At 36.5% G+C, this 27140-nt stretch overlaps 1 protein-coding gene across 1 annotated transcript in view; it reads left to right on the forward strand.

The window, feature by feature from the left end:
- The window catches only part of SEMA3C (semaphorin 3C), a 126119-nt gene that overhangs the window by 80788 nt on the left and 18191 nt on the right, over window positions 1-27140 (forward strand). The window contains exons 6-12 of the mRNA XM_040548530.1: window positions 1403-1493; window positions 5650-5769; window positions 6999-7141; window positions 9156-9270; window positions 11850-11919; window positions 14763-14907; window positions 19745-19967. Of these exons, the coding sequence (XP_040404464.1) occupies window positions 1403-1493; window positions 5650-5769; window positions 6999-7141; window positions 9156-9270; window positions 11850-11919; window positions 14763-14907; window positions 19745-19967 (907 nt within the window). The remainder of the gene's footprint in view (window positions 1-1402; window positions 1494-5649; window positions 5770-6998; window positions 7142-9155; window positions 9271-11849; window positions 11920-14762; window positions 14908-19744; window positions 19968-27140) is intronic.

A 27140-nucleotide genomic window follows, 5' to 3' on the forward strand; every position in this document is an offset into this window, starting at 1 on the left:
TCCCAGAAACAGAACTTAAAAAATAATTCATTTTCTTGCTTGGCACACTTGATACTTTGGTCTTTCATAATGACTCTCTTAGTCACCAAAATATATTTTAATGGCAAAGTAAATGCAAACAGAAGCAACTGTAATCACTATGTGAATTAATTATATACTAAAAAGTAGTTTAATATATATGAAAATCAAGTGCAATCCTGGAGCTAGCTTAATAGTGCAGTAATGTACATTTTGAATTGGTAAATAGTGTTATAATGTAGTAAATAGAGATTAACATCAAGCTGCAGATTAATCTAGAAGTAAACCAACAACAGAAAAAATCCACCCAAGATTGTATTAGAAACTTCATACTTACATTTTTAACATTGTTTTAGACGGCTTATTACAGAAGTTATAGATAAGATCTCTGTAATCAAGTTAGGAAAATAGAAGAGGGAAAAAGGAGATAGGGGATAAAGGATATGAAAACTTCCTGCTGTAGGTTAGCATATCAGGTTGGTAGTCTTCAATTTGCTTTTGCCAGATGGCTGTATCTGTGCTGTTTCCCCATTCCACTGCAATTTACGTTAATTGTTAAAGAGAATATAAGGAGTTTCTGCCCTCAGTCAAATACTTAATACATTGGCATCTATATCATAGAAACCTTTCTTTGGAGGTTTTTTCTTCAGCTAACCGATATATTTTAAGTTTGGTTGTTGTTGTCGATGTTGTTTTTTCCTTGAAATTTTAACTTTAATCATTTTATTAAAGATTGTAAGATTGTTATAGGATGCTAGGAACAAGTTGTTTGTTGTAGTATACAATAGCAGTAATACAAGTAGATGTGCTATGTGTCTGTATCTCTGCTATTACTGACTGCAGTTTTTAAGGAATGGAGTCAGGCCCAAAAGTCCTTTCTTGCTTAGCATACAACATTCCCAGGTTACTGGGACCTGGGAAGGGAAGAAGTGCACCAAGATGGGAGAATCTTCTAAAGACTGTTCATATTTCAGGCTGTAGTTCAGGTTTCTTTGACTTTGCCAAATATATTTCCCATTTATGAATCACCTAAAATATAAACAAGATTCATTACCAAGATTCTTAAAGAACAGAAGAATCAGAGATTACAGGCTACAGCAATAGATATTAATAAATCATCTGTCACTATGGAACTGGAGCTGTGTACATAATCCAAGAGGAAAAAAATTCTTTGTTTAAGCGTCTTGAGTTTATAACTTGAAAATAGCTTGGTGTCAATGAAAAAAAAATATCTAAAAAGACGATGTGAATCTGCATAGGAAATATAAATTGCTGATAGTACAAAAAAAGTGCCCAGCAACCTTGAGCATTGTTAATGCTGGAAAAATCTCTTTACATCTGATGGTTTCTAAAATGAGAAGTGACATACAAATTTACATTGCAGGAACAAATCTTCAAGATCGACTCCAAGTGTGAATCAGGGAAGGGACGCTGTTCTTTCAACCCAAATGTGAACACGGTGTCTGTTATGATCAGTAAGTAAAAGTACTCCAAGGTGATGAGGTCTAAATCTGTATGATCATGGATGGTGTGGAATGGTGGGATGACTGAGATGACCAGGGCACAGAATTCAGCCTCCAAAGATGAGTCCCTTGTGCCTATGCTGATGAGTAGAAAAGTTGTGCCCATTCTCATTACAAGGTTTACATGAAATAAGGATGGATGTACAAATGAAATGCAGAAATAAGTTGTTGAGAGGGAGAGAGAGAAAAACAGAAAACAAAAGATTGTCCCTTTTCCAGCTTGCACATATTTTCCCAGGGTCAGTTTCAACTTTCTATTACCCTGTCTAACATTTTATGTTTGAACAATTTCTGACCTTGTTCATCCTAGACAACACTTGTGTCTCATTTAATCATTTGTAACTCTCAGAACAGCCAGGGAAAAAAATAAAATAAAAAAGTCTTAAGACTTTAGTTAGTTTGATTTTCATTTTTGCTGTCATCTCTGCTATAGAGCCCACCAGCTATTGCGAGGCTCTTCATTCTTCAGTTGGCTTTCTACCCTCAAAATTTTGCAATTTTCTCCCATATGAGAAGCCAGAAAGTGATACAACTGACACACCTCAAATATTCTTGTGAATTGGTCATGGGTGTACTCAGCAACTGTGAGATATCCTACACAGAAATAATTACTGTATTGCCTACTGACCACCTAAATGAAACCTCATGGGAGAATAGACTTTGTGCAACTCAGGTCAAGGCTCACTGCGTATGGAAGGACAAGTGTGTATAAAAGAGTACAGTCCATCCTTCAGTTTATACTGGGTGCTTTGCTCTATTCAGGCAGTGTGAAGCACCTGTAAGAGGAGTCAGGAGATAAAAGAGTAATTAAGAAAGGATCAGGTCCCCTTGGTCCCATTTTACTGCTGTTGCAGGGGAGCCCTGGCCCTGCCATTGGTACTTTCTACTTGGCATGCCACCTTTCACATTTGCAACATGTTCGCAGACCTCTAGTTCCAAAACCTTGATTTTTCAATACGTGCCTGATCCTTGCTACGTTTTTGGCTATGAGTGGAAGTTACACAGATTTTTCAGGCATTTTTTAGAAAAGACAACTTTGTGCACACAAATACTGGATGTTTCACCCAAGGTTTAGGAAGGAACAACAAATGATGTTTGTGCCATTTGGCTTCCACTGAAATTAAAGGCTAATATAAACATATTGAGGCAGATATTTCCTTTTGGGATATATTGGGTCTCCTAAATCTTAAAGAAAATATCATATAGTTTATCCTACATAGTATGTTCAAAGTATAAATTGATGATTTTTTTTATTCCTCGTTACAAATATATTTAATACAAAAGACAAATAATTTTCTTTACTGAGCTATGAACTTAAGAACCTTTAAAAGACAGAAAAATGCTACCTAGGTACCTTAGGTACCTCCCTGAACCTTTGGCTGCACTTATATCTTTCTATCCTCAGTGATCTATGTTCAGTGTTTACAGGCACTTGCTGTGTAAAGAAAATATATGTTCAAAGCCAGTGATGGATTAATCTGCTGCATTTTATTGCTGATTTGGTATTGTCAGGTGAATGTTTAATGTCATTAAAGAATAAATATAATTTATAAATTCCTACTATATTTTATGAAACCCTATTAAAGTACATTGTTTCTGAATTTCTGAATTACTGTATATACAGTATGCTGGGCTTTTTTGGTTGTTGGTTTGGTTTGGTTTGGTTCTGTTTGGTTTAGTTTGGTTTGGTTTGCTTGTTTGCTTGTTTACAATAGATCTGTGGCAGCTTTGCTCATCCAAGTAGAATTTACAGTTTCTTACTTGATCTCTCAGTTATGTGACTGAAGAGACCTTCCCTAGGGTTTGAGTTATCTTTCATGACATAATTCATTTGCAAAGTTTAAATTATTCTGCAAAGGTCACATTCTTTTTCAAAACTGTCCCACAGACTGTTTTATTCTTGCTCTTGGAAATCCCTGTTACTGCAAAGTTCAGTTACTTCTGAAGCTTCAAGCTTGAATGAATTTTGCCTCAATGTCCATGCTGGAAAAGGGAAGATTTTGGAAGTCACAGTTTGAGTTATTATGTGGAACTGAGCCCGTGTACTGGACTCTTCTTTAAGCATTCTTCTGAAGGAGGAATTCCTTCCCCTTGCTGCAAAAGATAGGAAATGCTGCCAGACTGGTTAAATTTTCCACAACAAAAGAACCATTTTTAAATATAGCTGCAATTTCTTTACAATTTTGGGTATTACCAGCCTGCTGCCATAACACAAAGTATGACCCTAGAATACAGCAGGAAAACTGATTCACCCTTCAGAGGAAAGTGATACTATAACAACAAATTTGAACTTGCTACAGTTTGCCATTTTACAAAGACACTTTTGCATCAAAGCAGTGGAAAAAAACACTTTGAAGAAGCCTGGCAAAACTAATGTACATGGTGCAGGTCTCTCTCCACACCAAGGTTCTGATATTCATAAAAGCAGACATACCTCATCAATTCAGTTATTCCCACAATAACAAAGAGAAGTAGTGTGAACTACTGTGCAGACCTAGTGCTGTGTGGAATTTAAGAGTTCAACCAAAAGGAAGTGGAGCTGGCCGATATCTGATACGTGATTAGCAAGTAGATGCTAGGAATGCTTAAGACATAACTAATAGTGTTGATTTGTAATAGGATTAAAATTTCATTGTGTAGTACTATTATTAATGTGTAGATGTGGAAATTCATAGGCCTGGATTTAACAGTTAGTGAGTACCATAAGCCCAATCTCCTTCAGACAATTTATTTCATAATAAAAATAAAGCGTTGATGGTTTGTGGCCACGAGGCCAATATACAAATCAGCTATAAACCACTATAGTTCTAAGATCGTTCTATTGATATATGGTCAGGAGCTAAATGCTTCACAAACATGCAGTAAATGCATTTTTTTAAATCCCATGTGTATAACTCCTGTCTTCACTGGGAGAGAAGAGAGCAGATGAGTGGCTGCAATGTCCGCTGGCTGCTCTGCAGGGAAGCAGTTTAGGCTCTAGCCAGCAATATAAAAATGAAATCTCCAGAGTTTTAATTCTCTCATGAGCCAATATTCTTCCATATTGACGCACACACGCACGCGCGCACACACACACACACACACAGAGAAGCATAAAATAGCCGCAAGTGCTTCTGAACCTGTGACTCTTGCCAGTTTGACCACACTCTCTGGGTAGTCCAAGAATTCAGACAAAAACATCAGTCAAAGGACCCAGTTGTACTGGAATGTATTCAGCCACCACTCCCACTCTGACAGTAGGGTTTATTTTAGCTACTGTTTTCTACTCTGGGGTTTTGTTGTCATTAGTCAGTGGAAATTACTTGGTTATTCACAGAGTGGAAAATGATAGTATATGTAATTATAATTATACATACATATATATTTATGCACACACACACAAACAGATATACATTCTGACTGACGGACAGTTTTCTGCTATTCACAGGGAGCAGAAGTTCATAGCTCTGGTAATATAGGAAGCTGCATGCCTAATTCTCTTCATGCATAATGACCCTATTTTTAGAACCGAGCACATAAAAGGGGACAACTGTTGCTCCATATTGCTCTGCATAAATTTCAAGAATATGATTGTCTAGTCTCTGCAATACTGAAGTTAGCTTGAGGGTGCCTGTGGCAGCCTTGACAATAGTGTGGGTCAGTATTGACACCAATCCATTAACTGCAGTAGACGATGTGCCAGTTTACACCAGCAATAAGTCCAGCCCAGTCATTTTGTCTACTCCCGTAACAAAAAACTTTTTTAAGTATTTATTTAAAAACATGTATGTGATGCTTTTTGATAACATTAGCCTGATTTTCCAGATCCTTAGCAATGAATATTTAGTAACTAAATTTTTTATCAAAGAAAGGTTCACCACATACGTGGTTCAACTATGGCATTAACTATGCAGTTCCCTAAAGTCCTTGATCAAAATCTGATGATTCTCTCTCATTTTAGATTGTTTCTTCATAAATCAAGGGAAACACCACTCTCATGACCTAATACTTATGAGTGTAGACTCCTGTGTAAATAAAAAGCTGATAAGGTTAAAATAAAAATAGGTTAGTAAATACATATTTTCCCAAAGCCACAACAATGCTTCCTCTCCATTTCAATTCTTTGCAGATGAAGAGCTTTTTTCAGGAATGTATATTGATTTCATGGGGACGGATGCAGCCATTTTTCGGAGCCTGACCAGGCGGAATGCAGTGCGAACAGACCAACACAACTCCAAGTGGCTGAGTGGTAAGAGGCCTTTGTTTTACTAGGGCTTTTCATGTATTTCACAGAGATTTTGCTTTGTTTTATTTAAAAATAAAGAGTTTGTCTTTTAAAGAGCTCCTCTCTGAATTTAACTTATGAAGTTGGACCATGAAGAAATATGTGTAAGTACGTACTGTAGACAATGCACAGCTCTAGATGACCCTCTGCAGGAGCCAACCTCATGGGCCACCCTACCTGATGCCCTATTTTGCATTATGGATAAACAAACTCTTCAAGGAAAAGTGTGAAAACCTTCAAACAGCAAGTTGTCAGAAAATCTGACTTCTAGGGATGCGCCTTCTTCACTTCTAAATACATAAGACTCTGACTTATATTAGAAAGTGTCCTGAGGTCTCCCTTCACTTTCCATTATATTTTAACATAGGAAATTCCCCCAAAAAAAGTGTTCTGCAGGTACTAACACCAACAGAACTGTTTGACAAATAAAGCATTGCAATAAACTAGTGCACAGACATGCATGTCATAATATACATTTTAAAGGAGAATACTCGTAGTAGCACTAGTGTGCTTTGTATTCTTAGGTATATATGTATTTCAGAAATCATATGCTTGTTATTACGGATTTCTATTATTTTGTTTTCTCACTAGCTCTCCTTTGCAGTGCTTTCCATGTACACTTGACTGTTTATCAGCCTCTCATATGAGCTCAAATGCCGTTAAAGCATTTGCATATCCTACTCTCCTTCTCAGTGTTACAAGAGCTGTTTTCCTATTATTTATGTATTTTTAAAGTACCTTATTTATTCCTTTCCTAATTAGTTTTTTTTGTTTTTTTTTTTTTGTTTGTTTTAGCTTACTTTCATTTTTTTTTACCTCAACGAGTCTTTCCTGAAGTACCTGTGATAGCACACTGATTCTTCCCTCTTTGTCCTCCAAGTCTTTGAATTGCTGTAGAAAGCTAACACTCCTGATTCTGTATTTGAACGGCTTTTTCAGAAATTCACTGTGGGATAAAATGTGAGGCAGCAGAAACTTAAGGCTGCCAGCTTGAAACAAGTGATATATGATACATACATAGCGATATATGATACATACAGACACAGGTTTAGAGCATATCCCTTAACCTGCCACAGCAGTACCTCTATATACAATGTTTCCTTGAAACAGTCATTAACTGTCAAATCATTAACTTATACTGCTTATACTGATACACCTTTTGGTTTCATCTTTTTGGCACACTTTCATTTCAGAGCCTATTTTTGTGGATGCTCATGTTATCCCAGATGGCACTGACCCCAATGATGCCAAAATCTACTTCTTCTTCAAAGAGAGACTGACAGACAACAGTGGCAGCACCAAGCAAATTCACTCAATGATTGCAAGAATATGCCCAGTAAGAACTATTTTAATCACCATGTTGTGGGACAAGCTGCTAGTGAGACATGACAAGTTAAATGACTATAGTTCGTTAACATGATTGAAAAACGTCTGATTTATATTCTAAAGTAATTCCTTGTTTTAGCTTCCATATTCATAAGTGATGTTATTAAACATGCAGCTAGGGTCTGAACTTGTTATGTATATCTGGTCAAATATAGAATGATAAGCAAAAATAGAGATTCGGGAATTTGTGTATTCCTCTGACAAGCTCAGAATGGTTACCAGTGTTGAATTTCTAAACATGCTATCCTTGGCAACAATCAGATACACCCATTGCTTAGAAAAACTGAATTATAAAACAGCAGTCTTTCATACACACACACACAAAATCTTCGAAACATGTTGGAAATACCAGAATCAAGCTTTCAAATGTGTTGATTTAACTTTCAGATATTGCTTTCACTTTTACAATGTCCATCCTTTCTGAGTTCTTTCATTGATGTATGTGTGAGTCTAACTTTAAAAATGTGCATAAGAAAATTAAATTCAGGAGGTAAGGCTACTCAGGTGCCGTAATTAATTTTCAACCACAGCACTCTTCATTGTCCTATTTCATTTTTTCATATCTGTAATCAACTGTGTATGAAAAATGATTGAAGCAGTTATTAATGTCTTTGGTGAAATTGATTTTTTAATGAAAGAAAAATTAAAAATGAACAGTTACTACTAGCCTTTTCATTCCTCCATTTGGAAAGGTTTGAGAAGATAATTGTGTTTGTTTATTCTCTGTCTTTAATCTGAATCTTCTTTAAAATTTGATGCTTTGTAATGTTGTGCATGGGCACGAGGGTGTGGTCAAGGTTGAGTTAATGTAGCTCTGGCAGTTTGATGAGGCATGTGATCTGTTTTATAATCTCCATTTTCTATATTTTTGTGAGGGTGCCCAGAGGCCTTTTTGGATATTTTGCAAGAAGATATTTCACACTATTATAACTGTATTTGTTATTGTTACTGTTGTAATGAAGCCCAGATGATTTTTGAGGCCTCAGCCTGTTTAGACTTACACTGAAGTCAGCGGCAGAATCCCAAAGACAATGAAAACAAGTCTGAGCCAATCATACTTGTATACTTGTATACCATCATATTCATATATCAACACATTTGAGACAGGCCACATATGTTAGTAAAATAGTGCCAAAGGAAACCCAGCAAAAGATCTCATAGGTTGCCCAAAAAGTCTGATTACCAGCTATAGAAATAAGAAACAAGGAAGAGAAACAAGCACAGCATTTCAAAATCACATTTGGCTAGCTTCTACATTACCTTTTTATCACTTTTCTTGGGTGACATTGTATTATGCCGTTTGGAAGATGCTGCTCGTCTAAGGTGTTCATCAGCAGAACGAGGCAGGAGCTGTCACCTCTGCACTGCACAATCTGGTTCAGCAATTATCATTTCCACTGTGTTTTGGAGAGAGATGGAGACATCCTTGAGTGAGATGTAACCAAGCTAGCTCTGGACAAAGTTAGAAGGACTTGCAACAGTGCAAATCTAGCTAGCATCAATTCTGATTATAGAGCAACCACCTCATGGGTTAGCATAGTTTATTAGATCATATGGAACAATATTGCTCTCAGAACTAGAAGAAATTTCCCTCCATAAGCCTATCAGATCTTTTAGAGGTAACATGGATATCTCTCCTCACTAAGTGTCAGTGAGTGATACAGACATTTACAGTCTTTTCCAATCTTACTTCTGCATACATGACTTCTGCACAAAATTTACTGCCCAACCATCCCAAGCTTTCTAGCCCAGCACAGAAAATCTGCTCAGAAAACTATTTCTTGATTTTTTGAGTGTTTTTTTTGGGGGGGAGGGAGGTTAGTTTTAACTATAATTTATATTGGATATAACAGTATAAATGTCTAGATGATGGGATCAATTTAACGTGAGGAAAATGAGGGAAGACACAATAAAATATTAGCTGTGTTATATTTTGTTTTTCTAAAAATGATATTCCTTTCCAGAATGATACAGGTGGTCAGCGCAGTCTTGTGAACAAGTGGACAACCTTCTTGAAAGCAAGACTCGTGTGCTCAGTAATGGATGAAGATGGAACAGAAACGTACTTTGATGAATTAGGTATGGCAAGAAAATTCCTAAAAGGTTTCATCTAAATCCTGCACCCTGTGCATATTATTGAACATATTATAGAATTTCCTATGGCTCCTTAGTGAGGAGAGAGTTAGGAGTGTTCACCTGGAGAAGAGGAGGCTAAAGGGGGATCTCATCAATATGTAAAAATACTTGGAGGGAGGATGCAACGAAAACATAGCCAGGCTCTTTTCAGTGATGCCCAGTGTCAGGACAAGAGCAATGGGCACAAACTGGAGCACAAAAGGCTCTGTCTAAACATAAGGAAGCACTTTACTCTGTGGGAGCCAGGGCACTGGCACAGGTTGTCCAGAGAGGTTGTGGGGTCTCCCTCCTTGGAGATCTTCAAAAGCCATCTGGGTAGCCTGCTCTAAGTGTCCCTACTTGAGCAGGGGGTTGGACCAGTTGGACTCCAGAGGGTCCAACCCGCCTCAGCCTTTCTGTGATTCTATGATGTTGTGATTCTGTGAAGTCCTTGACATTGGAATGTTGGCCATGTAGAAAGCCACAGCAAAATTCCCCTGACAATTTTATGCTGGGAAATGAAAAATTTCTTGTTAAAACTGTCTGGGTAATTATGATTATCTTTGAAATAAAGGTAATTGATCTTGATTATGTAAAGGAATCACATAAGAAAAGAATTAATATTTGGAAAGGAACACGTAAGTGAAGTTCATCATTATTTTGCTTCTAGTTGGGATTATGACAGAAATTTTAAAACATGTATCTCTTTGAAACTATTCATATGTGTAGCATACTGCCTTTTCATAATAGTTTCTCTTTTTTGATCATTGGGCGGAGGTCTCAATTTGATAGTTCCAGATGATACTAGCAAGTGCTTTTACTGGCACCAGCAATAACACTATGAGTAACTATAATTCGAGAACTTAGATTTTCAGTTCAGCATGTAAAACACTGTAAATATTCAGTGAATAATCTATACAGTAGTTACAAGAGCTTTCCTTTCAACGAGGAATTAATAGATGCATATTTTGATACTTAAGTGCCTAACAAAAATATTGGAAAAAATCAAATTTGATGTTGTCCATAACTGTGATCTACAAAGACATAGTTCTAAATTCAGGTGTTGTGAGATTTGCTGTCTGTATTAGTGTAAAAATAATATAAATAGCTAATCTCTCTTCGTCCCCAACCCCCAATCCCCCTTCCACACACGTTGCATGTGAATTTTACCTTCTTTCCATTGTAATCTGTCTCCTTTGGCATTATTCCTCATTTTCATAATAACAAACAGGGTACAGAGTCTTTGTTGCTTGGTATCTTTACAAATGCTTGGTGTACTTTTCTGATTCAAGGTTACAATGGAGCGTGATATACCTAGGAGCAGATCCTAAATTTCTATAACTCTGTGCAAGGTGCTTTGAGGGCTAGCTTTCAGAATTTCTCAGTGCTTAACACCTAACCACTAATCTTTCAGAGATGTAATTTATAAGCTTAATTCTCTTCAACAAAGCAGCAGGAGAACTGCTTTAATTTTTTTGCATGACAAAATGCAGGATCATACAGAATACGAGATAACATTCTCGGTGTGAGTTTCCGGCACAATCCTGTGGCAGAGAGGAAGAATACAACCACAGCTGGTAATGCAGAAAACTCTGGGAGCAATGAAGTGCATTCTTCTGTTTTCATGTATAATGCAGAAGAGATAACATTGCCTGTCCTGCATGGTGAAGTCTTGCTTTTGATATATTTGAAAGAATTTTTAAAAATTTCAGATGGCTAATGAAGGAGACAAGCTAAATGGCAAGCTAAAGAATGTGTTTTATTTTAAAAAGCTCATTTTTTTGTGAGATGTAAGAGAAGTTTAAGAAGTGACTTGATTATAGTCAGTTAGTTAAGAACATATGTGAGGAGAAAATGACAGAGACTAAAGCATTTTTCATTTAAACGTAAGCATTTTTATTTTAAATGACTTTTCATTTAAAAGTCATCAGATCAGAGGTAAAGTTGAGCAAATTCAATTCAGCAAGTAGGTACTGTTTTCCATAGTGCAGTTAATAAATCCCTACACAGTGAAGGCTCACATCTCTCATTGTCTTTACCGCAGAACTGTAAGTCATTCCTATCATGTTGAAAAGGAGCTAATGGGAGGGCATCTAGGGTGTGTACAGGATGGGGAAAAAAAAAAAAAAAAAAAAAAAAAAACTCATTACCCTGCTTTGGATTATATCTAAGTGAACTCTTTGTCTTTGACCTACTGCCACTTAAATATTTGCTTACTGCTAAACAACCTGCTGAAATGAGATCCAGCTGAGAGAAATGTGAGACATGGATGGTGTACATATTTGAAAATCTTTGCCTTCTGTCTTCATAAGGCTAGATGGTGTGGAGTTAATTTCTAATTCCGTTTCTGAATGTTCAAATGCAATGTGCATGGTCCATTCATGTGATAAATATGCTTTTTTCCATTCAAATCTACAGCAAAACTCATTGACTAGCAGGAATAAAGTCATAATTTAAACTGGAAAATGAAAAATTTATTAGTACTCAAAAAAAGAGGTTCTCTTTCTTTTCTTTTTTTTTCTTTTTTTTTTTTTTTTTTACAGAGGATGTGTTTCTTTTGGAGACAGATAACCCCAGAACAACGCTTGTGTATGGAATTTTCACAACATCAAGGTAACAGGGAAATTGAAAAAATTACTTTTCTGAACTTCCCAATTTTCTGTAGGAAGACCAAAAGTGATGGTTTGTGGTCAAAGCTGTCCTGTGCAATGGTGCATGTGTCCTGTGACCAGCATTTGTATGCAGGAGTAACAGTCTCGGTTAATAGCATTACTATTGGTATCTTTGGTATCCTTATTAGGATACCAATAGTAGACATCCTGTGCTGCTTGAACCAAGCTGCTCCCAAACATACTGACAGTTGGCACTGGGAAAACATTTCTGTGGAGGGCCACTTGTTGCTGATCAGCAGCAGAAATCTAAAGGACTTCAAAGCATTGGACTTGTGTGGTGTTAAGAGTGCTTAACGCCTCCTGTAGGACAGCCAGCACCCTGAAGGATCAAACCTGGAATTCTTACAGGAATGCATATAAATCATTTCCAGTCTCTCAGCTGGTGGATGATTGCACAGATGGCAAATAACCAGTGTTGACTTCAACGAGCTGTGAAAAGGCAAGACTATATGATGTTTGATGAAATCCTCACAGCCTCAAGCTACCATTATTAGTCAGTAGTGTTCACATACTGCCTGGTTTAGAAAGCATTCAGTGAACTCCCAAAGGCACTGGAAGTACCAGTTATAGCTTACTATGCTGAAATCCCCAACAAAGACAGACCTACAGATGTACCTACTGATATTGCCATTTCTACATTTTTTTCCCCTTTTCTCTCTCTTTCAGCAAATACAGGTAGCATACAAAGTAGAAATATTTACTGCCTATTAATTTCTGATATGCTATCCTGTAATTTTAGCTGTTATTATGTACGTTCAAAAAGGGGTGAGGGGGAGTGGGGGGAAAAATGTCTTTTTAATCTTTTTAATTTCATTTCAGTTATTTGATTGAATCAGCATGATTTTTAAGTTATTCCTATTAATTCCTTTAAAGGCAATTTCCAATAAAATAACCCTTGCTTTAAAAAAAAAAAAAGTATTTTATTTTATTTTATTTTATTTTATTTTGTTTTGTTTTGTTTTATTTTTTTTTTCATGTGGATCCAAAGATCTGCACTTTCAAATGTGTGAACTGGCCAGGAAAATTTAATTTTTAATGCTAAGCTGGGAAAACAGAATTCCATAACTTGTAAACATCTGGTGCAGTCTACATTTTATGATTCTTACTGCACAAAAAGAAAAAATGCTGAGGTTATGTTTAGCAGTAAAACCACACTTATGATTAGGCTGTGGATGCAACATGCCTGAATTGGAAACACTTATACCTAATTCTCCTGGTATTCCTGCAGTGGAAATGAGGTTTGGAGTTGCAAGACCATATAGGGTGACAACAAAGAGAAAAGCTCGCTTATTCCTGGCTCTTGAACTGTTTTTGCTCTACTGAAGCTCTTACACTTGTGCATTTCTGGTTTTATGAACCAGTAGTTTATGGATTCTTTCTTTTTGTTTGATTGAATGTGCTACATAGTTAAAAACAGTGATGATAATGATTTTTATCCCTTGGATTTTCCTTTATCTTCACCTTTGTACACCTCCAACTTTTAAGAGTAGCAAGAGAGAAACATCCTACCAAATAATAACTATTAGTACTTTTATCTAAACCATACTGAGGGAAACCAAGCAATACTGAGGCAAATTATTTTGGTGACATAATCTGCTGTAAATCTACCATAAAACATCTGGACAGATTAAGTACATTTTTTTTTTATAAACCTATTAATACCTACTAAAATTTCCACAAATATCATAATCCATCTAAAAGGTTCCTCTTGCTAATATGTATATAGCTGAGGGCAAAGTGGATTGCTGGGTAATCTACAGCACTTTGTTTAGACACTATGTCTCATAACTGCAGATTTGAACTCTTTTTTTTTTTAGTTTTCTTCTAAATTGATTTTTTTTCTTTGTCAATTAAAAGCAGAGAGTTACTTGGATTGTCTCCATCCTTCAATTGACATCGGATGTATTTTAGACTGTCTGGAGTTTCAAGTTTGTTAGGATAAATATCCCAAACCTTAAAAAAAAAAAAAAAAATAATTAACGGCAGTCAGACTTAGCATCACACTGAGAGTTATTCCTCTGGTGCCTTCCAATGTCACTGGCTGCTACAGGCCATTCAGGGCTTGCACTGTTAGAGGAGATATGTGAGACCATTCATGGACCCAGAGTAGTAGAAAAAAACAGGAGAGCCCCCTGTTTCTCTTTGGGACACATCAAACTTCGAGTTCCTTGAAGGAGTTCTCTAAAACTAGTTTTGTGGGACATTTTAAGGCCTGTATAGAAGAAATTCTCTTACAGCCACAACCTGCCCTCATTTTGCTTAGAAAAGCTGGCAACTTATTGTAGTATTTTAACCAATAGTAATCACTCTGGATGTTTTGATTAACATTTTAGCCATGGATTTTAAGAGGCTCATGGAAGTTTTGTGGTTAATATATTGTTAGGGAGTTCTGGAAACCTGTGCTGAGCTTGGCAGCACAAAGTTTATAAAACTTTTGTCTCACTGAAGTCAGCAATATTTTTGCCACTGATTTCACTGGGACCAGGTTATATATATATTTTTATACTCAAAATTTGGAAATTTTCTTATACTACCACTGGGGTTGTACCTCCTTCCCTCTTTTTTTCGGTTCACTGTTAAACAAGTTTCTCCAGTTTAAGGTGTAATGGTGTATTTTGGGAAACTAGATTAGTTGATTTAAAATATCAGTAAATGCACACTATAGAAGTATTAAACTGTATTAAATTTTAGAGGTATCTTTCATCACTGGAACATGCAAAATGATGGAAAATCTATAGAAAAGATGGTAGCTTAAGATATTAACTTTTTCGTTCTGTCTTCTAGCTCAATATTTAAAGGCTCAGCTGTGTGTGTGTATCATTTATCTGACATCCAGACTGTGTTCAATGGGCCATTTGCACACAAGGAGGGACCAAACCACCAGCTGATTCCATATCAGGGCAGAATACCATACCCACGGCCTGGCACCGTAAGTACAAGATATGTTTATGCAAGCTTGCCAATTACTTGTCTTTGTTTAATACATAAAAGATCTTATTTATTGCAGGAGAATGGACTGTATCTGACTATGGCATTTAGTTACAGTTCAGAACAATTTTATTTGTTTCTCAGCTTACCATTTGAATCAGGTAGTATCTGGAAATCTTCTAGAAGGAATTAAGTCATGCAAAATATTTATCTTTCTTGCTCTTTCTGCTCAAAAGGTGATAAGAGTTATTTCATTAGATGGCAGTCAATTTTGTTACATGTACATTTTCATTTTGTGCATAGGTTTTAGCAAAAGATAGTTACATAAGCAACTGTAAAAAGACAGCATTATGAGTGTGTTTGGCAGTCTGGATCCAAACTTTTGGTTTCAGCCAGTGTGACTTTTCCATAATTCTCTAAAGTTCTGCAGCTCCACCATGATTCTTGGAAAGTGTAGGAGGACAACAGGGCTTCTGGGACTCGTTCTTTGACAAGATCTAATACCCTGTCAGGTACTGAGTTTTCATGCTAGTCAGTTCACAGTAGTCTTCCTCAGCAAGAACACTTTTTGTATGCCTTGAAAATTTTTCAGTAACTTCTTTCATCATGAGTGGTAATAATCTAATAAATACCACCATGAATGGTGATAATTCAATAATCCAATTAGTGGATTAGTGGTAATAATCCAATAAATCCAATATATTCATATAAAAATAAATTTTTATACACCAAATGGTGTATAAAAAATCCTGTTGATGCAGCTTTGCTTTTATTTACTTATCTTTTTTTTTTTTTTTTTTAAATTTAGATTTAGCAGAGCTATGAAATCTAATATTTTCAGATTTAATGAAGAATATATAAAGTTTCTCCAGGATCTTCCCTAAATCCATATTTGTTAAAAGTATGGTTATGTGGGCTTCCATTGATTCTCATGAAGAATTTTTAATAAAGTATCAGAATTTAATAAGAATGCACAGAATCATAAATCTATTCTCAAAGTTGTAGTTATTATTATTTTTAGATGAATATTTTTTTTTGCTTTTCCATTTGTCACAGGATATTAAGTTTTGTTTTAATTTTGCAAGTAGCTACAAGAACATTTAACCATATTACCATTTCATTCATTTTATTCTTTGTGCTGCATATCTTGTTCTCTCTATTTGTTTCTCTCTCATACACTGGTGCTCAGATATATGGAATAACTTTGTCTGTTTGAACAATTCTTCATATTTTACTGCAGTTTTTAGTGGTTGTTAGATTCAGGATTTCATGTCCCCAGATCTCTAAAATTAGCGAATCGGTACGTGACGTTCTACTAAGTTCTAATGCTAACAGTAGTATTTCTTTGCAATTAATTCATACAGCTCTAATCTCATGAGTTCACTGAGGCTTTAAGATTAAACTTTAAAAACCACAAAATAAACAGTCCATTTAAATGGGAAGTTACATGCTTTTGCAAATAGTCACATTTTAGAATTTCTTGCTGCTTCAAAATATTGTATTTGTATGTATTTCCTCAACTCCTCAACCACTGCCATGGTTCACCTCATGGAGAATTAGGAGGTATTCCAGATGGGCCTGAAGGAATTGAGTAGCACAATGGAGAGGGAAAAAAAATCATATTTGGATTTAACCCTCTGCAGTTATCTTCCTTTTTCAGACATGCTGGTGAGCTTTTAATTTGAAGATAAATTCTTAGATCATAGCTCACACTGAAAATAAAGATGAACGAGCTTTTAAGATGATCACCACTGTTCTTCTGATAACTGAATTTTCTGTGTTTCCTCACAATTCAGCCATAACACAGTATCCTAGAGTTGTATTTCTAAGCCGGGACTTCTCTGTTTTTGTTTTCTATACTGCCAAAACATTTTTATTTTTTTTAACATGTATACTACAAACTCTTTTTTAAATTATATCAAAACATCTGTAAAAATCAGGTTTTTGTTTTTGTTTTCTGTTCAGAAATCGTATTGAAGGGATTAGCTTTGAATATCCAAGCTTGCAAGCTTGCAGATTAAGGGGCTTGAACATCTTTCTTCTGGAACATAAGTTATACGCTACTTCTAGGATGCTGAACTAGACATGGATGATTTATATATATATGTATAATTCAGAAAATCCTACTTTATAGTTGCCTAAAGAGATATTCATACTAAAACTTTGGACAAAACTGAACATTTTTTTGTGTGTTTCAGTACATTGAATAAACAATGAAAAGTCTTCAATATAGCTTCAGTAGGATTAAATAAAGCAATACATTCATTTGGTCATAATTAATTCCGCAGAGTTTGGCTGCTGTTCACTAAATACCAATGGTTTCTTATTTCTCCACAAGCAAAACCTACTTATGGAAAAAAGAAACTACATAATTGGCAGCTTCCTACTAAATTCAGTCATGTTTGAGGATAGTTTCCATTTTTCAGTTTACAGAAATAGTTTTTTTACCTACAGAATGTTGAAGAATATACTGTAAATTAAAGAATTTTTTTCTCTCTGTAACCTAACTGCACAGTGATCAACTGTGAACATAATTATTGTGTAGCTGAGTCCTTGAATGATGTGTGAAGAATACAGATTCAATCCCTCAAGGAAAAGGAGAGTTTATAGTGTTCTTCAGTAACATCTTTTGCTTGGTATAGGTTTATATGAGGAATAGCAAAAGAATGAATTGATTAAAGATGTTTTTAAGGACTTGCTCAGAACAACTATTTAATCTAAGTTTTTAGGGTCATACTGGGGTGAACTATAGTGTAGACATTTTTTCAGGAAGTCATAGACAAGAGTCTTATGATCTCCAATTCAAGAACTGAAGAAAGATGGAAAGTATCAAAGAAAGTCTTCTTTAACTGAGCTGTATGGGACGACAAAGTTTAATTTGAACTGCAGGTGAAATAGAAATCCTTTGGAGATGAACTGGGGTCGGGTAGATCACTGCCAAGAAGAATAATTGTGCTAATGGCCCTCAGGTTTATGAAGACAGTTCTGTTTTCACCATTTGCTGCTAATCATAGCAGATAGCACAATACATTTCCTGGAAGACTGTGGATGGAAGTACCACAGAAGGAAGGAGAAGGGCAAAGAAGATAATAAGAATAAGCAGTCTTAGAGGGGTAGCATGTAGTGTCATTTGGAATAAGAACCAAACGAGAACCCTAAGGTTAAATAAGGGTTCAGAAGAATAAATTGTTAAGGACTCCAGATGGGAAAAGAGACCCATATTTGATCTGAGTTCCAGTTCTTCCTGCTGAAGGTAAATGATGCCAGAGCGGTTTCTTTTTAACAAATCCTACCAGAGAGAATTCCACAGTGTATAAATAATTAAATCCTAATTGAGCCAGCAGCTGATTCTAAAACTTGGGATTAGGCTTCAGTCCCTTTTGTACTTGGTTCCTGGTATTACCCGATGAATAGTTAATTAGGTGAATAAAACGAAGCAACTTTTGGCAGTGAGGGTGGAACTGACACTCCTCTCTGGTGGTTAGAGGGATCCCCTGGGATGTGAAGACCCAGATTTTAATGCTTGCTTGCGTCAGGTAGGCTGGACACATGAGTCATATACCCCTGGTGAGTTTCCTGGTCTCTCAGAGTATGATTCATCTTATATAATTTTAGCCATATAAAAGCAGGGCATCTAGTCTGAATTACTGACTACAGAGGAAAGCTAGATGGCTAACTAAGAATAAATGCCTGACTTTGAGACAGCAGAAGTCAGGTGAGGTGAATGTCTCCCTAAACTACTAATTATTTTAATGTCTGTGGTTTTGACCAGAAGTTCCATCCTAGACCTAAGAATTGTCCTCATCAAAATAAGCAAGTTTCCATAAAATACTTTGTATTAACAAATCAACATTTTACAACTGGAAAATATTATATTGAAACATTTCTGAATAGCTCCAGTGCTCCAAGGAATGGTTTACAGCTTAAAAATCTGTGAGAGGGAAAATGAAAGCTCGGGAGCAGCAGTGAAAAGTGAGGTAACAGTGGCTGAAGAAGTTGTGTAATTTATCAGGGGTACATCCAGCACATAGTACCAGTTACTGACATAGCTCCTCACTTCTTCCCATGCTGTCTGATTTTAGCTTCACTCTCAGTAAACGCTTGAGATTTCTAAGACCTTTTATTTCCTCACAAAGTCCAGAATGCCTCAGGGCTGATTATTTGGGTGGATATTCATTGCATTTAAAGGAGCATCTGGAACACCAGTGGATCTCTGTTATTTCTTGGGTGTAGAGGAAAGGGTAGACAAGATCCTGTGAATGGTCAGCTTTCTCAGATATCAGATATCCTGCTTCAAACCCATGCTATCACCTTTTCAAATGAAGATGAGTCACAGGCCCTTTCACCATCTCATAACCAAAATAATGTCTAGAGGGTACTGATCAAATTACAGTTAGGTATCAAACTTTACCTTTTACCTTTGTACTACTAATTCTATTAAAAACAAACAAACAAAAAACAGATGCATATTCCCATACAAATCGCTTGGATTTTTTTTCAGCAGGGTGTTCGCAGCGTAAGGAATGTGGAAATAATAGGTCCACAAATATGGATCTTTGCCATCAACCTGGATTTTAATACTGCAAACTTATGTTTGTGTTTGCCTTATCTGAACTCATGGGAGTTCAAATCATTAAAGTATTTAATTCCTATTGCTGGAACATAATTACTTTCAGTCAGAGTCTGAAGTGCTCTTTCGGGAACTTTGTCAACTATCTGTCAATATTTGTAAACGACTTAGAGAGGAAATCTCTAAGTAGAAAAGATGGTAAGCATTTAAGTAAGTAAGTAGAAAGATGGTAAGCATTTTTAAGCATTACTGTGCATGTTTCTTGCAGTGTCCAGGAGGAGCCTTCACACCCAATATGCGGACAACCAAAGAGTTTCCAGATGATGTTGTGACCTTCATCAGGAATCACCCTTTGATGTTTAATCCCATTTACCCAATACACAAGAGGCCATTAATCATCCGTATAGGAACGGACTACAAGTATACAAAGATTGCTGTGGACCGAGTGAATGCAGCAGATGGAAGATACCATGTCTTGTTTCTTGGCACAGGTAAGACAAAATTAACAATTTCCTCCATTGCATTCTAATTTGCAGTCAACTCCAATCTGTACAACTGATAGCTTCCAGAAATGTTTGTTTAAATGTATTTACTAATTACTAAAATGTCTACAGAAATGCACATTTTTTTTTGTTTACTTTCTTTTCATTTTTGTGTTTTCTATGGATGTTGTGTTTTTCTATGTTTTCTATGTGCAAGAGATAGAATGTATCAACATGAATTTTATTGGAGATACAAATCAACATTAGTGTATTTTGTGTTTGATCTAAATTATAATACTTGTCTTGAATATGTTTTGTCATCAATGTGATTCCATATTAGAATGTGATGCTCTCTAACATGTAAAAATAGCAAAATCTGGCCTTGAATTGTTTTGTATACTACCATCACCATAACTTAATATATTCTGTGTAATCTACTTCTGAAGAAAAAGACAATGTGAACAGGGTGTTACAAATGCAGAAATAACAGCTTTCAAAACAAAACAAAACAAAAAGTAAAAAAAAAGTTTAGTTACATTAAATTTGAATCTGATGCTATGCTGCTGAACTCTACTGGGAACAGGTCGAGTGATTCTTGTACTGATCAAATTTGATTTTTTAAAAAATATTCAGATCTGAATCACGTTCCCCTGATTGAAGCAGACAAGCAGAGTGGTAGTCTGTCTAGACCCTAGGATTCATTCACATGTGAAACTCCCACTGGCTTACTGGCTTGACAGGGCATTATAAGCTGATATGCACAAAGGCTCTTTTTTACTACAGATGGTTTCAAGTAGAACAAAGAAGGAAAAGAACTCCGGGAGAACAAATATATCTCTGAGCATCAGAAAATAATTACAGAGGTGGCTTGCATTGCTTTTATGGTTCACATATTGTTGGGATCCTGGTTGTTTTCTCCTTGTAGAATAACTATGTCTGCCAGCAAACTCATATGGGGCTGGAATAACCAACCTGATATAATAGATTTAGGAAACTTGTGCTGAAAAAAAAAAAAAAAAAAAGAAAAAAAACTTTCAGGAATTTCAGGCTTCTGTAGGAAGACTGTGTGGGATTAAAATGAAGTCTCTTCACTCTTCTTAGAAAAACCTCCCCAGCTATCAGCTGGGTGCCCTTGGGTCAAAAGAGGACAAATGTATACTGCACTGTATTAGCAAAAGCATATCCAGCCAGCAGGTTGCTCAAAGGGATTCTTCCCCTCTATTCGGCTCCTATCAGAAGTACCATGTGGGTTCTCCGGTACAAAGAAAACATTTACACAAAATAGATTGAGATGGACTGTGATACATTGAGAGAACTGGATTTATTCAGAGAAAGCTAAGGGGAAACCTTATTGCTATGTGCAAATATTTAATGGAAGGGTACAAATAACTCATGGAAAAAGACAGAGAGACAGAGCCTCTTCTCAAGGTCCCCAGTGTCAGGATGAGAGGCAATGGACACAAGATGGAACATGGGGCATTGTAATTAGATATAGAAGAAAATATTTTCAGCATCAGGGTGGTCAAACGTAATATGGGTCTAGAGAGGCTGTGAATTATCTGTCTTCAGAGATTCAAAGGATTCACAACCCAACTGGACATGGCTCCAAGTAACCTACTCTAATTGGACCTGTTTCAAGTGGGGTATTAGACTGGATGACTTCTAAAGGCCTCTTCCAGCCTGCAGGGTTCTATCATTCAATGAAAAGAAATAAGAAAACAAAAACAGTTGGCTCACATTCTTAAGTCACGCCTTTATCATTTAATGTACTGTGGACGCTTAGAATATTATAAGGCATGGTTAGGATAGAAAAATGTCTAAGTAGTGAATTACAGTAGAAATTGCATCAGATTTTGTTCTGGGCATTTTAGTTTTCTTGGTAGGTAGTTGCTAAATGAGTTTTAAGGCATCCCTAAAAATTTATTTGATCCCACTTGCAAAGTCATTGGAAACTACCAAATTAAGTAATTAGGTCAGGACTTTCTTCTTGTTGTATTTCCCCCTCCCTAACATGTAGCCATATTTTCTTTTTGTGTAATTAATGCAGTTACAGTTCTCAACTTTTGGGACCCTTAGGGTCATACTCCTGCTTTCCTTCAGAACAAAGAAAAACAATTTTTGTACACTGCAGTAGAAATATCAGGAGCATTAATAGATATTGTCACTATAGATATTGTTAAACAACTCCACAAAAACTGTGTTCTAGTAGAAGAGGTTTGGCTGTCTCTTAGCTTTATTCCTTGCCAAAGCACTATCTTTAACCATAGAAATAGCTTGGCAGGCTAAAACAGGTCTTTCAAATGTACATTTTCAGTATTTTTTATATAGTTGTGCCATTGTTTTAAAATGTTCTATAAACAACTGATTGTAATTGGAGTAAAATCCCACTAAAGATTAGAGGAAAAGATAAAACATACAAGTTTCCAGCCAATGCAGGATTCTTAATGTAGTAGTGTTAGTTAATACTGGAAATGCATAGAAAATACTAAATGTCAATGAAAATACACATTTAGCATCTCAGTAATTCTGCAAGAGATAAATACAAGCCATTTCAATTTATATTTCAATGAGCTGTTGACAATTCTTAAGTGACCAGTGTGGCCTCACACATGTACCTGTGACTCATTTAAAATATTAACATACCTCAAATTGTAGTTATGTTTTGTTAAGCCTCTTCTGTGTATCAGCACAGGGTCCACTTTGGAAAAATATGCAACCTGCAGCTCTTGATATTTTATATGCATTGTTTTTAACTTCTGCAGTACACTGGAGACAAGGATCATTGTCTGCTTTCTAGTGAGTTGCCGGGGTAGATATTAGTCTTCCTGAGTAGGACACACTGACTCCCTGAGACGCTAATAGCTTCCAAGATCTTCCTCAAAAGAAACTAGTGCAATAAAAGTTACTGGGTTTCTCAGCACTTAAATAAAAGTGATCAAGTTCCAGCCACTGAGAGGAGTTTTCTTTATTCTCTGCTTTCTGTGATACTCAGGAGGATTCGATAGAGATATTAACTGTCAAAAGGAATGCAGAGGGGATTTGCTTTGGTGTCAATTCATCCCAGCAAAATGCAAAAACCACGTTGTATAGGAGAATTTCATGTGATAATTTCCTTGGGAGCCTTGAGCCCCACAGCCAGAGACAATGGGACTTGACACCTGGTGACAATTACACTCAGCTTGGATGATGAGTTACTGCTGTAGAACTGAGATGTTGCGAGCCATGTCTGTCACTGTCAGTGACCTGTCTCATGCTTGAAATCGGAGTGTTTTATGTCTTGCCAGATGCAGAGCACACAAAATGTTTAGCTTTTCCTCTCTTCCTCCTCTATAGCCTCAGTAATAAATCAGTTCCTGAATGCAAGTGAGAAATAACAGAACAGAAAGCCGAAAGAACCCCAGTGGTTTTCATCATGTAGCCATGGCTTGGGAGGGTACAGGAAGCTGTATTACTTTTTCACATTAATATGCACTAAATGTAGTGTTTCCTTTGTGCCCCCAGACAGAAGTGTTGAGCTTACAGAGCCTGGTCCATGCTGAGACTTAATACATTGCTTTTCTCTCTCTCTCTCTCTCTTATGTAGCTAAAAAGTAAATCCCACAGACAGATATTGTTCTCGCAGCATTCCACACGCTTTTCAAATGATAACAATCTCCTATTTTTCTTGTGCTTTTCAACCTGAAGACTCCCAAAGCACTTAATAAAACTTGCCACCCAAAACGGTCTCTACACAGTCCTCTGAGTTGATTTAGAGTAAGAAAGAGCAAGTCCTTAAAGTAGATGGCAGTGCTACAAGAGAAGAGTGCTGTGTACCTTGTCTTCACAAACAGAAACCAGTGGGATAATTTACTTGGATATAATATAATCACTTATTTACATATTTGACAAGGGTAATGCTGATAATGCTTTTTCCCTACGGGATAAGTAATAACATATTCCGTTAGCGTTCTGCTTCAGTTATCCCTTTTCTGTGGTAGTCCAGGATTCAGTCTTGAAGTTTTTGATTCACCCTAGCATTTCACTGTCAGTACTTTAGCCAGTTCACTTATTTGTAAAGAACCCAATACAATACAATATTTTCCTAGTTTATCCTTTGGTAGATTGTTTTCCATTTGAGTTTTAAGAATAGCCATAAACCGCATGAGGACATTTTCCTGAGATTAATATTTATTTTTTAAGCATGCCACCTACTGCTTGCAGTACGAAAGCCTTCGGTCAAAGTACACGCAGATTACACAACCAAAAGATTGTGCTTTTTTTTTCTTTTCATTGTTCATGGTGTTATGAAAATATTTAAATGTCTAGGTCAAACTTGAGTACATTAAACAGCTACAGGCAACAATAGGATTTTTTTCATCTCCTTACTATCAAGATAGGATATGTTTTTGTGTAAAGAGATCTAAGTGACTGCCATGAAAAGGCACTTCAGATTTCACTGTGGCTTATTTAAATGATTAATGTAATGCATCTGATGTGGCATGAGATTGATCAATGTTTCTTATTATCTTTTCTTCTCTGATGCAACACTTGTTTTCAAAGTCAGGAACAGTAAGTGCTTTCAGAGCATAAGGTTGTAATATAGTCTTAAAGATGTGAATTAATCCCGACAATACTTGTTTCTGTGGTGTTACACTATGGATGTCTTTTTGGAAAGCCCACCCTTGCTGACAACAGTAGCCTCCAGTAACACAAGAGACAAAATCATATAATGAGCCACAGATTCTAACGGAGAGAGATAGTGTGGTAAGAAGAGCAAACTTGCCTCCCACAAATCTGGTGGCTACAGCTTCATGTCTGTGAGCTTGGGAAGATGGTGTTGCACAAGAGTGACACAACAGGCAGCAGACAGTTTCCTTCCTCCTCTTGCTCACACTGGATGAGTCATTCAAAACCTTTTAGAAACCAACTCATCCAAAGCTTTCTCACAGCCTCTTAAGAAGATATGTAGAGAAGGTTTTCCTACACCTGTTTGGTTTCCTTGGCTCTTTTTTGTTCAAACAAGTTCACAGTGTTTCCAGAAGTTTGACCAACGTGGGCCTATGTGGAAATTTTGCCCTTGAGTGTGGCTTGTACCTGTCTTTTTGTTCTTTGATGCAGCTTGAAATGACTTTATCAAGTTTCACAGCAATACTCAGAGCTGGGAAAATATTACAGCCATACAACAGATGGGTGAACTAAGGTGGAGGTTAGGTGGCTGTGGTGGGAGCCCAGATTTATCTAAAACACCAAAGGACAGCAGAGGCTGTGGAGACCTGGCTCTCAGGCCTCACTGCTAACCTACCACCATCTCAGGTGCTTTGCTGAGCCTGAACATTTTCTCAGAGAGATTTCAAGCATTCTGCAAATTCTTTTCTTACTTTTTTTTTTTTTTTCCTTAAAATTGCATTTGTCTGCATCAGGTTCAACTCAGATTAGAGACCAAAAATTATTAATCTACCAGCAAGCTGACAAGTACAACACGGAGAAAAGTTTACAAAGGGTCTCCCACAATGTCTGACACACCGGGGAGGTGAGTTTCCACAGGAGGTCTCTCCGTGAAACTCCTGGCAGAGTAGCAGTTAATGTCCATTGCAGTCATTATTTTATGATGTGGAAAAGTCAGGTTTTTTGATTTGCTGCTCATTTTGTGCACGTAATGTGGCTCAGAGGTGGATAGGTCCTGTCTCTCTTTGATGCTCACAATACTGACAACTGTAGTGTTTACCTAGATCTATGGAAAGAAAAGCTAGTAGGAATTCAGAGACTGAGATTTAAACTCAGACCTACAGATTCAGCTTCTGGAATGCAGATTCCATCCAAACACATGCATATTTTTCATCACTGATCATTAAGCTTTGCTTTTCTATTGTCCATGGTCAGTCAGACCAGTAATTGGTGGTATAACCAAGTATAGTTTCACTAGTATCAATGAAGCATAACTGATTAATACCAGCCCAGAATTATGCCCTGTGTTTCAAGGGAGTTTTTTTGTTCTTTTATTATTATTGTTCTTCTTATTACTATTATTGTGGTTGTTATTAATATTTTTTTGTCTCTCCTTCCTTTGTTGGATGCTGCTTCCTTCTCCATTTATTTCCCATTCTGCATACTCTGTACTCCATCTTTTAGCCTATGGGATATCAACATTTTCCTGTGTTAACGTTCCCACTTTCTCAGTCCTCTCAGAGGGAATGTGACCTCAGTGACATAGTCTTCCATGTTGTGTTGGGAGACTGTAGTTGTTCAAGCAGGTTTGAAACAGAAAAACAGTCATGATGAGTTGCCCTTGTCAGCTTGCTGTCAGCTCAAAGGGGATTCCTTCTCAGCTGCCAGTCTTCCCTCCACTCCCAGCTGCTGGGATGAAGTGAGGCTGCAAGCAGTTCCTGGTGAAAAGTCAGGGCAACAGTGACTGTCACTACACCTGGAATATTCTAGTTGTGAGTTGATATTCTGGAGACACAATAGTTTTTTTCATGACTGTGTGAAATCACAACGATGTAGAACTGCTTTCAAGCAGATTTCTGGAAATAAAAAACAAATAGAGAAGGAAATTATCACATTCGCTTTTATGATTTTTACAGAATTTACTTATAATTTCATATTGTGACTTAAATGTGGAAGAAAAAAAAAAGAAAAAAAAAGACATAGTTGTTTAGTAACCTCTTGTGTCTGGCTCACAATACAGATTATCTGCCATGATACACTGGAAAACAGCTCAGGCAGTGCTATTTTGCATACATCTCCTGCAGTGCACAGTACCTCATCCTTTCCAATCTTCCTTCTGACCCAGGAATTTAGTTTGCAGCCTTGCCATTAAATGAAATAAGCAAATAAGATTTTTAACAACACTGAGATGTACCATAAGCTTTATGACATAAACACATAGAAATGACTTGATATCAGCTACTGTGGTATTAATGGAGACCTCAGTTCTACTGAAAAAGGAATAAGAAAAGGTTTCTAGGCACAAATATTTGCTTTTCATTTATTTAAGAAAATACTGAGCAACAGCAGCAAAACCATTTTCAGAAGGGGTGGAGAATTATAACTACATGGCCTACAAGCCATGTATTGTTAGAATTATGCGTATATATATGTACAGACTACTGGAATTCCTAACTCTAAATGGTTTTGTTTAATGAATGGCTTTTTGTTGCCTACCTTCCCTCACATTAACATTTATTCTAAATGTATTAAGTTTAC

The sequence above is a fragment of the Cygnus olor genome, chromosome 1, assembly GCF_009769625.2.
Source record: "Cygnus olor isolate bCygOlo1 chromosome 1, bCygOlo1.pri.v2, whole genome shotgun sequence".
NCBI classification, from domain to species: Eukaryota; Metazoa; Chordata; class Aves; order Anseriformes; family Anatidae; genus Cygnus; species Cygnus olor.